This window comes from Medicago sativa, chromosome 3 (assembly GCF_051527215.1).
Source record: "Medicago sativa cultivar Bolivia chromosome 3, Bolivia_mono, whole genome shotgun sequence".
Lineage (NCBI taxonomy): Eukaryota > Viridiplantae > Streptophyta > Magnoliopsida > Fabales > Fabaceae > Medicago > Medicago sativa.
In genome coordinates this window covers 55,916,927-55,931,710 of record NC_140751.1, presented here as the reverse complement: position 1 = coordinate 55,931,710, position 14,784 = coordinate 55,916,927, and the positions used below count along the sequence as shown (strand labels likewise).

The window sequence follows — 14,784 nt, the reverse complement described above, 5'->3', positions numbered from 1 at the left end:
AGATGAGAACGGCTCAGAGTCGTCAGAAAAGTTATGCGAACAAGAGACGACGACCTTTAGAGTTTGTTGAAGGTGATCATGTGTTTCTAAAGGTTACTCCTAAATTGGGTTTAAGGGGTGTTTTCAGAACTAAGAAGTCGTGTCCAAGATATGTGGGACCGTTTTTGATACTCAAGCGTATCGGACTAGTGGCTTACCAGTTAGCTTTACCTCTGGCTATGTCAGGATTACATGATGTATTTCATGTATCTCAACTGAAGAAGTACATTCCAGATCCTTTCCAAACAGTGGAGTTAGATTCCATAGAATTGAGATCGAATTTGACATTCCAACCGAAACCAGAAAGAATAGTAGATCGTGACGTCAAATCCCTCAGGTTCAAAGAGATTCCTATAGTGAAGGTAGTATGGACGGGTTCGCCAGATGGGGAAGCTACGTGGGAACTTGAATCAGAGATGTTGAACCAGTATCCACATTTGTTTTCAGGTATATTCTAAATTTCGAGGACGAAATTTTTTTTAAGGGGGTAAAATGTAATATCCCGTTTATTAGGAATCGAGGTAATATCTGAAAACGATAAAAATGCGCTCGTTAAGGTAAGGGGTATTCTTGGAATTTCACGCCAAGTTGGTACTTAAGCATGTTGGTACCAACATCCTTCACAATTCTCTTATCTTTCTCTCTCTAGGGTTTCCATTGGTTTCTTTGCTCTCTCTTCTCTCCAGAAATTGTCACCACTACTCTTCACCAACAATTGATTCTTCACTCCCTCTTCTCTCAATCTTCCATCAAGATAGAAATTAAGTAAGGTTAGGGTTTGACTAAGTTGTAGGAAGCAAGCTTCACCAAACATCTTTCTCTCATCTAGAGTTTTGCTCCTTAGGTTGTGTTGTTAGAGTCTTGAGGTTGTGAGCCTATCTTCAGGTTATTTTTGAGGTGAGTTCTTAGTTAGTTACTACTCATGGGATGTGTGTTATGCTTGCAAGAAAACTATACATATTTTTTAGGGTTTACACATAGAGAAAGTTACCCCTTTCATGTCATGCATCATTATACTTGTGAATACTTGCTTAATGACTGATTTTCAGGTTCTATATGATCACTAGTGTCAAGATATGCCTTGGGATGCTTTGTTTTGAGGATTTTGGGTTAAAAACACCATTTTTGACAGTTCTGGACTGTCACAACTCGCCACGGCGAGCAACTGGCTCGCAGGGCGAGCTAGACTCAGAGAACCAGTGTTCTGCTCGCCTTCTACTTGCGTAGGCGAGTAGCTACTCGCCTCCCACACAGATTTACTCGCCATGGAGAGCAGACAGTGAGGGATCTCATTGTTTTGCTCGCTATGGGTGGTTCGGGCCTTTCGCGGGCAGTTTTCTTTAAGCGATCTTTTAAACAATAACCCCTCAAACCAAGACTCCAAGGCATAGGTTTTAAAATGATTTCTTGAATGAGAATCAAGTATTTACTTGTATAGTAAAGTGTAAGACCCGTAATTTTGAAAATAAATAAATGTTAATAATATAATATTATGCTACCTCGTTTATTTTAGTTTACGATCAAATAAAAATGAATAATAGCTTCGATGATGAATTTTTATCGCTACTCGAATATTTTGTAGTTTTTGTCCCGATAGCGACCCATGATAAATTTTTCAGAAAATTTCTCGAGAATTTAGTTTTCAGTCTCTTCCATAAACGGAAGAAGATGACGATTCCACCTCCCCAGATGAGTTGACTATTTCGTCTTAGGGATTTGACCAGCAACATAATCAGTAGGGAGAAAGCTTCTAGGATGGTGTCATATGTAGGTCCAATACCCAACTTTCTTTATTTTTATAGTAAGATCAGCTTAGTGGTCCTGTCAATTTTAGATAAAATTTTGGATAGGAAACTTTCCCTCTGCTTAGGGATGTAATTGTGTCTTGTAAATTATTCTGTTGCCAAACAAAGCTCTATATAACTCTGACGTTCATTTTGAAAAGGAACCTTCACTTTATTTTTTAATAAAAGTCTATGACTTGAGTATATAAAGGTTTTATTTATTCTTTCGTTCCAAATAAAAAAAACAGACACAATTTTTGGTGCTGAAAAAAAATGGGGCGTTACATAAGGCATGACATATGAGCGAAGTATTGGCTTTATGATCGGGTAGTAAGACTATACATGTTAAAGTAAGGGAATGAACATAGAGCCTCGACATAGTTGTCGAGAATTAGATAGTGATGCTTGGATAGTTATGCTAAGATGTGACGATTGTATATCTTTTCACAAGAAGTTTAATCATGTAAGCTAAGACAAGAATCATATATGGTCAAGGCCATTAAGAAAGTAAAGGTGTCGTGTCTTTTGTATTCCTTCGAAGGTTGGATATAAAAGGTTCTCCAAGGGGAATGGGGTGAGCCATAAGGGACCCGCACGTCACTAAAGGAGTCTGGTACGCCCTTGCTAGGCATTTTACCGGTAGTAAGGGATTAACTTTCGGGGTTACTCCACCCAGGATAATCCGTAAAATGAACTCAGATGTTAATGATTGTTCAACGCTAACCTCTAACTTAATGTTTGAACACATATGTTATGCTTATGTATGTAATGCGATGTTTGTTATGTACAAGTTTAGAAGCAAGGCAAGCTCAAGAAGTTATGCCGGCAACGATCTTAGGTTTTCCCTAGGCTAAGAATCATATCGTGATCATGTATTGTTTAGGCCTTGATGCGTAAAGCGAATCTTGGCGTAGTGGTTTAGTTTTCCCTTAACCGCCATGACACGTATAGGAAGTTAGACCTATAACAAGATACGAAGAAACTTTGACGGATCTATAGGTTTTCCCGAGGTTATCACTAGCCTTGGGCTAGATAGAACTCACTGAGGCATTATGTCTCATCCCTCTCATTATTTGTTCAGGTTCACAGGTTACTCGATGAAAAGGTAAGGAAAAAGCTTTGGAATGACCGTGTGTTCGTGCAAACATACTTGAAGTTGGACTTAAGGATGCATATGTATAATTATAAGACATGTTATGTTGACTTATTGTAAATAAGTGTCATATGGTTGTCTAAGTGAACTCTATGTAGCATAATACTTGGTGTTTGTATCGAAATTCTCGACTTAAAGTCGTTTCTGTATTGTAAATATTAATGTATCCAATATCAGTTATAACGCACTTTTGAATATTCTAGACACTTTCAAATAAGGCATTACAAACCCACTTGAATTTGTCTGATTGGTTTATGACATTGTAGTATGCTCCTTTGATGGTTTCATGTTCGATTATCATCAGATAAACTATTTTATATAGAGTTTTACTCTGATTTTAAATAAGGTCCCTACAAGTAGACAAATAGATAAATTAATCTATTTATTTAGTCGGTCATTGAAGCGGATACCGAATTTTAAAAAAAAAAATTGCAAACGATCATCATGAAGTCTTTGGCAAATGATTTTCTTATTTATAAATGATAGGTGGTTTTCATTGTTGTGGGTTTAAGAAAAAAAAGTGCAAGTAAACCATTATGTATTCTTCAATATATAGGAAATTGACTTAAGATGGCTCAATCTCTAATATGGTTTCTATTTCTCGGAAAAAAAAAAAGTTCAATACCTCTAAAATATATTCTGCGTTTTAAAATGAGTGTCGTTTTAGTAAAAAAAATTGTTTCAAAATGAATGTCACTTTCAGTTTCCAATGCAATAATAACTTTTTCTTTTCAATTGTACCCTTCAATTAATATTATATACACTACTTCCAAAGAATTATTTTTTCTTTAATGAAAAACAAACCAATAGTTTTTTTCACTACGCCAAAAAAGTTGATTAATAGCACTTTTTTTAGCCTTTAATAGCACTTAAAAGTGCTATTAAAGCCCCCGCTATTGTAGGGTATACCCCCTATAATAGCACTTTTAAAATGCTATTAAAGACCATGTATTAATAGCACTTTCAATAAAAGTGCTATCTTTAGTCATTTATTTTTACCGTCGTTAATAGCCCTTTTTATAAAAGTGCTATCGTAAGTCTTTTTTCTTTTTCTTTTTTTTTAAAATTAATTAATTCTAGAGATCATTTAAAATAGTTATATATTTATAGAGGAATTTCATTACTCATAAAAAAATACAAAACAAGTCATTCAATGTATTCATTGTAAAAGAACCTAAACACAATGTATATATTATCAAGAAAAGTTTTTCAAATTCAAACAAAAAAAGCTCTTCAAATTCAAACCAACCAATAGTTGATTAGGATAATTTGGTTAAATAACATCTTTCTTTCTTTTAATTAACGCATTCCTTAATATATGTGTAAAAACCTTAAACGACACTCATTTTAAAACAGAGGAGGTACCGTTTTTTGTCTTCAAATGAAGTACTCGCGCAATAAGTGGGTCAATATCCAGTTATTATTTGTAAATCACATATAACTAAGTTAGTTGAGTTCTTCCTTAAAAAAAAAAAAAAAAGTTAGTTGAGTTCCAATATGACGTAGACTTAATCATGCATCACAACGGCCTCAACTGCAGAGTTTAAAGTTTGATATGGTAATTATTCCAGCCAGCCAAGCTAAGACGAAAATCATCACCCTTTTCCTACAAATTTATCACCATATAAAAAATGGAAAATAGCATTGAAAAACATCATATGCATACAAGTCATTCTAATGTAATCACTATGATGATTCACATGAAACTCCAGTGTAAGAAAATACATAGAAAGTCTCAACTTTAAACATCAATGCATACACGTCTTTCTTAAACAATATTGCAGAATGACGAAGGCAAAATAAAAATATTCCTTTAACTAGATAAATATAGGTCTCGAGAAATACAATTTTCATATCACAAAAACACAAATCAGAAGTTTGACTAAAATCACTACTACAAAAATGGGCTTATATAGCGCTTTTTTTTTGCTTTAGATAGCGCTTTTGAAGCGCTACTGTAAATGGCGCTGGTAAAAGTAATATAGCGCTTTTTTTCCTGTATAAAGCGCTAGCTAAAGCATGGTTTATATAGCGCTTTATGTCAAAAAGCGCTAGCAAAGGTTCTCCTTAGATAGCGTTTTTAAAAAAAAAAACGCCATCTAAGACAGGTTTAAAGACAGCGTTTTTGTTTTAAAAGCGCTATGTAACAATATGTTTAGATAACACTTTATAAAGGAAAAAAGCGCTAGGAGAAGCATTTATTTTATTTTTTTTGTCAAATTTTTTTTCCTTTGCACATAGCGTTTTTTATTAATTTAAAGTAAAATATGTATAAAGTCAAAAAATTAAAGGGAAATATATATAATTTTGGCACATTATAATTGGGACTATTATTTATCAAATAAAACTTAACCATATCATAAAAAATGTATGTATATATAGCAAAAAATCAGAAAAGTATAGCCTCTAATATGGTAACATAGATATTTCTAGGAGTTACAACTAAATAGTTAATATAAAGATCAAAATCTTCTATGGTATCATATGCAGTCTTCATCTATCTTCTTGGTCTTCTCAACATTTTTATCCAAAACAAGCAAGCAAATCATCATTCATTACCAAATTTCGTTCACTCTCCTCCACCTGAATATACACCAGAAAACACCATTAAGCAATAACACTATATTATATTAAAGATAAATTCAAAGTACTACTGATCATGAGTACAAATTAAAGCAAGATTATAAATTAAAACAACTACCACTTCTAGCAAATATATTTAGAAACATGAAACTCACCTTATCATAAAAATATCATATAAAATTTAGGCTGAGCATGAACTGACACCATTCTTCTTGGATTTCTCTTAGTTTATCTTTTGAGTATGTCACACACTTGAAATCATCAATGTACTGCATATATTATAACAAAAAAAAAACATGTTACTTAATAAACTTAATTATATACAAATATTATATTTTAATATAAAAATAACATACCAGCTTTGGAATCTCGTTTAGTTTTGAAATAAGAATATCTTTCATAAACCTCATCACAAAGTACCCACAATCTATACCATTTTCTTGGCGAGGACACTACAAAATATAAGATAAGTTTGTATCAATCAAATGTAACACATGTAACAAATAGATAAGAATAAATTTAAATATGAATATACACTTCGGATATTACTCCTATTTAACAACCAATACATTACATGACATGAACTAATACATTACCGAAGGATCAAAGGACAACGTTAACATAGACATAAACACTTTTAATAGAATATTACTACTAATTAATTAAGTTTATTGAAAGATATAATATATCTATTAGAATAAACAAGAAAAGCAAACTTTTGATCTAAAGTAAAAAAAGATAAGCACGTCACATACTCGTATATAACTAAGCAAATAACATATGAAATTATGAATATAGTTCACTAAGTGTTGTTGCAGGTTACACCTTCCAATAAAATCCCAGGGTTTCTTGTGTTTGTGTTGAAGTCATTTGGAGAAACTCCAAATTTGAGTGGATTGCAAACAACCTTCAGAGACTCCCAGCCGGAATGCCACATATTGTTCTTGTATTTAATCAACGATGACAGAATGAGCCCAAACTCCACTGTTCCATCTTTGCGGCTTTGAGCAATGCTGGTCGCCGCGCCGCCAAAATCAAAAGGCTTGTTCACCGACAACGTCATATGAATCACACTCTTTTTATGGGTGGTGAAAGATGGAAGAGATGATTTGGTTAGAACAAGACCTTCACCTCGGTAAAAGATCTCAGCAGAGACGGCGTCGTAACAAACATGAGAATGGCTTGTGGGGTTATCAACGGAGACGGTAATGTTGAACTCGGCTGTGAGTTGGGTGTTGCTAATGGTTAGTGAGTTGAGTGAACCCTCTGAATCGACTTCGAAGTTTGGGAGGTTGGGAAAAATTGAGTCGCGGTCTATCTATCTGAGTGTCAGTTAATTTAACCAAGAATACAATCACTAGAGGGATGAGACCGAAAACGAACACAAAGGTAAAGAGACAGCAGCAAGCTCTGGAAGGCGAAACCTTTTCTTGGGTATCTTTGTGAGTAGAAGTTGGAAACGCAGCCATTGCTAGGGTTTGTTTGTGACGAGAAGTTATTTTCAATGCTAGGGATGTCTTTGTGAAGTTGGAGACAAAGAGAGTTTAAATAGAGTGATACACTCAGTAATATACTCCTAGTTTGTTACATTGGAGGAGTGTTATTCTCCTAGTTAGTTTTAAAGATTAAATCTAAATTCTTTAAATTCTTAATTTTAGTTATTATAAATATGCTGATACACTTCGGAGTAATATCCTTTAGTTTGTTACATAGTTTGCTAATACATTACAGCACATGACATGAATTAATATAAAAACCCCTATTTAACAACCAATACATTACATATAACATAAACACATTTGTCAAAAAAAAAAACATAAACATTATAACCTAAAATTTCACAATAACTTACTTTAGTGATTAATAGAGGTTATAACTTATAAAGGTTCTATTCAACAACCCAGAAAGACCAATCAAAGGAGGGATTATCTAAAGCTAGAAACAAGGTTGATCAAGAGGGATTTCCAATTTCAATATCAAAATTCAATTCAATAACCCAAAGAGAGATTAAATGAGAAGAGCTTGTACCTATGTCTTTGAAACCATGTGTATTGTGTTGTGTCCAAGGTGATCGATGCAGTAGCTAGCAGGAGATGTTCTTGTTGTCGCTTTGTACGTTTCACTGAGTTTTTTCTCTCTCTGTCGTGTGCTTTTGTTTCAATTTGGGATTGGAAAATTGTTTTATTAGCATTAAGATGAATTTATAATTAAGTGTGGGCCACTATTGACTACTACAGTTCCATTCAATTATTAAGAGTGTATGGGGTATTTTAATTTTTTTTTTGCGAGAATATGATTTATTTATGGAAAAGTAGGATTTAGTAGGATCTGGAAATTTTGATTTGTTTTTTTAGATTTGTTTTTTTAGTTTGGATTTGTTTTTTGGAAAAAGTTTGGATTTGTTTTTTTGGAAAAGTTTGGATTTAGTTTGTTATATATTTGATTTGTTTTTTTAGTTTGGATTTGTTTTTTGGAAAAAGTTTGAATTTTTTTTTTGAAAAAGATTGGATTTAGTTTGTTATATATAATATATATATGATAAAAATATTAAAAAAAAAGGTGTGCTTTGTTACTGCAATCCATTTTTCATTAAAATTCAAAAAAATAAAATTGAAATATGCTATGCAGGGGATCGAACAGGGGACCTGTTAGTTAATGTACATTAAATCACTTTATAAAATGACGCTTTTTTTAACCTATAAGCGTTATCTTTGTCAAGCATACAGAAGTGCTTTTTTTAACTTATAAGCGCTATTTAAGGTTTATTTCTATATAGCGCTTTTCATAAAAAGCGCCATATACGATTAATCATGTTTTTTTATTTAAATATATATTATTTTTATTTAACCTATACTGACGCTTTCAATACAAAGCGCTATATATACTTAAAAGGATAGATAGTGCTTTTTCAAAAAAGCGCTAGCTAAGACCTCCGTGTTTTAATTTATAGCGCTTTAGCGTTAAAAGCGCTACTTATGAGGCGCTATATTTTCCCAATTTTGTAGTAGTGAATGGCGGAAATTGCAGTGTCTTTTGCTATTGACCAACTGCTTCCATTGTTGACAGAAGAAGTCAATCTTCTCAAAGGTATTCACAAGGAATTTGCAGACATTAAAGATGAACTTGAAAGCATCCAAGCCTTCCTTAAGGATGCTGATAGAAGAGCTGCAGGTGAAGAAGATGAGATTTGTGAAGGAGTCAAAACATGGGTGAAACAAGTTAGGGAAACAACCTTTCGCATAGAAGACATCATTGATGATTATACGATCCATGTGAGACAACAACCTCGTGATCTTGGGTGTATGTCTTTACTCCATAATATTAGTCACTTACTCAAAACTATGATCCCTCGCCATCGAATAGCGTCCAAGATTCAAGGCATTAAGTCATATGTGCATGGATCAAGGAAAGAAGTGAAAGGTATGGCTTCCAAATCCATCCTTCTATTGAACAAGGATCAAGCCACTTTAGAGGAAGCCAGAAGGCGAAATGGCATGACCCTCGAATGGCTGCTTTATATATTGATGAATCTGAAATTGTTGGCTTTCAAGAACCCAAAAATAGATTGATTGGATTGTTGGTAGATGGAAGAGAAGAGCGCACTGTCATCGCTGTGGTAGGAATGGGAGGACAAGGAAAATCTACTCTTGCCAAAAAGGTTTTCGACAGCAAAGAGGTCGTGGGACACTTCGAATATCGTGTATGGGTCACAGTGGCACAATCATACAATATAGAGGGGTTGCTGAGATACATGTTGAAGGAGATTTACCAACAAAAAGGAGATGACCCTTCTCAAGATATCTCTGAAATGGATCTAGGGTCATTGATTTCTAAGTTGAGAAACCACTTGCAACAAAAGAGGTATGTTTTTGTATTTGATGATGTATGGACCATAGATTTTTGGAATGAAATAGAGCATGTTGTGATTGATAATAAAAATGGGAGTAAGATATTGATTACAACAAGAAGTATGGATGTTGCTATTTATTGTAAAAAATCATCTTTTATTGAGGTGCATGAACTACAACCTTTAACTGAAGAACAATCTTTTGAGTTGTTCAATAAGAAGGTATTTCGATTTCACTTTGATGGAAGTTGTCCACAAGATCTAATTGATATATCTTCTGAAATCTCTAGAAAATGCAAGGGTTTACCACTAGCAATTGTAGCCATTGGTGGTCTTTTATCTACAAAGTTGAAAAATGCATTTGATTGGCGGAGATTTAATGAAAATATGAGTTTTAATGAAAATATGACTTTAGAGCTAAAGAAGGATCCCAATTTGATGGGGATTAAAAAAATATTAGGTTTCAGCTATGATGATTTGCCTCTTTATCTTAAATCATGTTTATTGTATTTTGGATTATATCCAGAAGATTATAAAGTTGATTCAAAGAGATTGATTCGGTAATGGATAGCTGAAGGGTTTGTAAAAGAAGAAAGGGGGAATACTTTGGAAGAAGTTGCAGAAGGATACTTAACAGAGTTGATCCATAGAAGTTTGGTGCAAGTATCTTCAGTAAGAATCGATGGAAAAACAAAAAATTGTTGCGTTCATGATCTAATACATATGATGATCCTTGAAAAGTGTGAGGATTTAAGTTTCTGCAAGTATATTAGTGAAGATGGTCATTCATCTTTAAGTGAAATTACTCGACGCCTATCAATAGCATCCAATTCCAATGATTTTATGGCATGCACTAAAAAACACTCAAGTGTTCGGTCACTAATGGTTTTCACAGAAAATTTAGACCGATGCTCTCTGAGGAGGTTCTATACAAAATGTAGGTGGTTGAAGGTGCTTCATTTTGAAGATGATAATTGGTTTATGGGTGATGAAGATTTGAGAAGTTTGATCCACTTGAAATATTTAAGCTGCAAGAATTCTTCGGGGGACGGATACGTATATCTTTCCAAATCAATTGCCATGCTCCAAAACCTAGAGACCTTGGATCTAAGGGGGGTTAATGTTAGGTTATATGATATACCAAAGGAGACTAGAATGTTCAGAAAGCTGCGGCATTTTCGAGGTTACAAAATCTCTTTGTTTCAATTGAAGGGTTGTATAGGAGGCATGGAATCGCTACAAACACTAAGTGAGGTGGAAATAGATAGCAATTATGAGGATGGAATAGAGTTAATTAAGGAGTTGGGAAAGTTGAGGCAGTTAAGGAAATTGGGTTTGGTTGGTGTTAGAAGAGAACATGGAAGCGCTTTATCTTCCGTATTGAATGAGCTGCGACACTTGGAGAAACTACGCATTGGAAAAAAAATAGGATATTACTCTGTTTATGTTCATGATGTTATTGATTTTCATTTCGTTTCATCCCCTCCTATGCTTCGAACTCTTAAAACACGGGCAAAGTTGACGAAGTTTCCAGAATGGATTCCCAAGTTTCAAAATCTGGTTGAGTTGATGTTAAGACGCTCCGGTTTAATAGAAGATCCAATAAGGTCTCTTGAAAATCTGCAAAACTTGATGTCCCTCTCAATCATCAACAATGCTTATGAAGGTGAAAGCTTACATTTTCATGACGGAGGGTTACAACATCTAAAGGAACTATATATTAGAGAATCGCCTAACTTGCATTCAATTGTCATCGACAAAGGAGCGCTGAATTCTCTAAAAATGTTCGACTTATCTAGTATCCCCAACCTCAACACGGTTCCAGATGGCATCCGATGTTGGAAATTTAGGTCATAATAATAGATTTCATAACACATATTCAACAATTAAGAATCAATAGCGGAAGCAAACAAAACATTGAACATGATTATGATCGGATCCACGACATGTTTGATTTATCAAGGATATTAAGAATTAGATATTAGGAATACCTGCATAAAGCTTTCATGGCAGCCCTCTCAACGGCAGCGGTAAACAGAGAAAGGTGATATGACACAAACAAGAACGTTAGCGGCGGCTGATTTGGTTCTTCCTCAAACAGTACGTTTATGCCTCAAGTTCCCTTCAGATGGGGAGAAAAGAGAGTTCACCGTGTATAGTATATTGGGGATCATAGCCTCTTTTATATTGGATGGCCATTAGGGTTTCCCATTATTCCGTTAATGGGCCATCCGGACATCCACTCATTGAGTCCATATCAACTAATTAAATATTTAACTAATTATCCAATTAGAAATCTAATAGCCTTATTACTTAATTTGATCACTAATCAGCTAAGGCTCACAATTGATAAATAGCTAATATAATTATTATTACGATATTTGCCCACATAATGATATTGGAATATAATAAAATAATAAAATAGTCCAACATCCGACACTTAGAAAAGCTTGAAGTTCTTGATGTTTGGGATATGCCCTGTGTAGAGTTTTATCCTAAACTTTAAGGACTAAGGAGTTTGAAAGCATATGCCATTGAATTTCAAGGAGGGGAAAAGGTGAACACTTTCTTCAATATAAATGACAAATTATATTTATGGAAATCTTTTTTGTTTTTTTATCATTCTGTTATAAGCTTTATTTTTCTTCCTGAAATAAATTTTCTATTTTGCGTACCAGTAATTTTCTTCTGTCATATGATTTGTATTTTTAAAACAGTTTTATTGTACTGTGCCCTAAAGAGTTATTTTGTTGTTAATCTGTAGGTGGTTGGCTTCTAGTGTGATGTAAAACGAAATTTCTTCCAAGTGGACTTTTACAACAGGAGGCTGATTATGTTCATGATTTGGAACTTCTATTCTAGTGAAAAAAAAAGAATGTGGTGTTCGTTTGTTCGTTTGAGATTTGAGTTGTTTATTATGTATTGTATTTATTTCTTTCTTAAAGTGAAGTTTTATGTAATATAAATTAGGCTTAAACAACTTTTATCACTTATCTTTGTTTCGGGGTTTATATTGGTCCTTTATTAAAATAAAGGTACATATAGGTCCTTTAAGGTGTTAAGCTGGTACCACAGTCCTTTTCATGCGAATTCATGGTTTTAAAGTATGAGATCCATGTGAATTTGTGTTGGATCCACTCTCTGCATCATTGTTCAACGATTTCAGAAAGGATGATGATGAGGAACACTCGTGAACTTGACATGTTTGCTCAGATGGGAAAAAAGATTGGTTGAAATCTCTAATTTGGGTCGAAGAAATTGGGGATATATGGGTTTCAATGAACCTTAATTTTGATTTACGGGGGAATTGGTAAATTGGGAAGAATGAGATGTTAACTTACATGCCTGGACCTTTTTTTAAATAAGGGACCAATATGTAACTTACATGCCATGTTCTAGTGTTTCTTCCTGATTTATTTAATTGAGAGTGTTTTTCATATCATTGCTTTGTACCTGTGAAGCCCCGATACTTCAAAATAGATGATGTATCGTATCTCCTGCGTATCCTGCACCGATACGTGCCCGATACTTTCCGATACGTATCATGAGAGTATCCAAAGTTTAAATTTTATTTTTTTTTTTAAAATAATTATCCAATACTTCTCGATACGTATCAGGAGTGTATCCGATAATTATCCTGCATCGATACCTGCCCCGATATTTTCCAATTAATGTTAACTAAAATAACTTAACTCTTGAGAACTAATGTGTTCTTTTTTGGATATAGTGCTTTTTTTGGGATAGAAATAGTATAACATTAACAATGTTCCATTTGGATATAGTATAGCAGTGATGATGCTCTTTTTGGGATATATTGTTTATGTAATTGACTAATCATCAATCTCTTAATATTCAATATTATTTATATTTGATGTGCTACGAGCCTATGACTGGTTTCTTTTGTTTGTTAATATATTTGCATATTAAAAAAACTTGTTATAATTATATTGTAAATTTAATTATAGATTTTTTTTATTAACGTATCCCAGCCGTATCGTATCTTGATTTTTGAAATTTTTCCATATCAGCGTATCGATGCAGTATCGTATCTCATATCCGCGCTTCACAGCTTTGTACTATGTTACAATTTTACAGGTTTAAACATAACTGAAATTTGAATTAAACATACTGACTTGTTATTGGGACTTCACTGGAAAAAATAACTAAGAAAGTAGGAGTTGGATAGACTACCCACGTTAAAATCCAACATAAAATGAGATTCAGGTTTTTGTTAGCAATGACTTCCAAACTCCAACACCGACTGTAAAATCAAATTGGATGTTGAAATATAAGAGCACATCAGAGATGGAAGCAGCATTAATAAGAGATCAGCAACAAGAAGAACAAAGAGATCTTCAGTTACTTGCTCCTCAAGTCATAGAAATAAAACGCTAATGAAGTGTTAGTTAGAGGAATAACTAACTTCCTTGTATTCAGGAAGCTTAGGCAGTGATATAGTGCAGCTAGTACATGTTAGTCTTACAATATAGTAACACCTTGTAACTATATAAGAACACCTTGTAACTAACTCTTTTAACTTTTTGCATCTCTTCAACTATTATCAATACAATAATTTTACAAGCTTTTTCTCTCAACCTTCATGGATGCCATGTTTCTCAACATGGTATCAGAGCAAATCTGGTATCCTCCTTGAAGGATTTTCCGCTGCATTTTCTTGAGAAAAATTAATTTTCTCACGACAGTTTCATTTTCCTTTTCTTTCTCATTCTATGTTTTCCTTTCTCACTTTCTCGAGAAAATTAATTTTTCTCTGTTTTCTTCTTCGTCATTCTGGATTGTATCCTTTTCTTCTTGATTTTCATTTCATCAAATTTCCTTGATTCAGTTCTGTTTCTTGTCTTCTCATTAGCGATTTTGTTCGCAAATCAGTTAGAATTTGTTGTTATCATTTTCCCCAAATCCTAGGGTTTCATGATTACAATTCAATTCCAATCCACTTTCTTGATTTCATATTCATATTCGTTTTCACTTTCTTCGCGTTCTCGATCGGTTTCGTTTTCGTTATCAATTTCATCTGTGAATCTCTTGTTTCAGTTTTCTGGTTGCGATTGTGTTTTGATCGCGGATTTGTGTTCTCACCTTTTCCGTTTTTTTTTCTTCTTGCTTTCTGTTCTATGAATCTTTCGATTTCTCATTGAGTCCACATTTGTTCTTGTGATGGCGATCATGTTCGCGTTTTTTTATTTTCAGTCAGTTTCGAAATTTCTTGATCAATTTCAACTTCGATTTCACGTGCGATTCGTATGTCTTGTTCGAATTCTCCATCGATTGCAATTCGGTCTTGATTTTCGATCCGCTCGTCCTTGATTCGATTTGAATCCGCTTTCGCACGTGTATGTATGTTGTTTGAAGGATTT

General features: G+C 33.7%; 1 protein-coding gene and 1 pseudogene across 2 annotated transcripts; both read left to right on the top strand.

Annotated features, from left to right (window-relative positions):
- The first annotated feature begins 2 nt into the window (after positions 1-2).
- On the top strand, positions 3-1,099 carry LOC146938510 (uncharacterized). The gene is made up of 2 exons (XM_085749640.1): positions 3-486; positions 1,089-1,099. Exons 1-2 carry the CDS (start codon positions 3-5, stop codon positions 1,097-1,099), a joined length of 495 nt encoding a protein of 164 aa, XP_085605766.1.
- A 7,471-nt stretch (positions 1,100-8,570) lies between these two features.
- LOC146938509 (disease resistance protein RPM1-like) lies at positions 8,571-12,383 on the top strand (annotated as a pseudogene). Its single transcript, XR_015031331.1, has 3 exons — positions 8,571-11,236; positions 11,838-11,963; positions 12,171-12,383. The product of XR_015031331.1 is annotated as a disease resistance protein RPM1-like (transcript).
- The last annotated feature ends 2,401 nt before the right edge of the window (positions 12,384-14,784 follow it).

Coding starts and splice junctions, on each gene's coding strand:
- LOC146938510 (XM_085749640.1), top strand. CDS start 3: ATGAGAACGGCTCAGAGTCGTCAGAAAAGTTATGCGAACAAGAGACGA.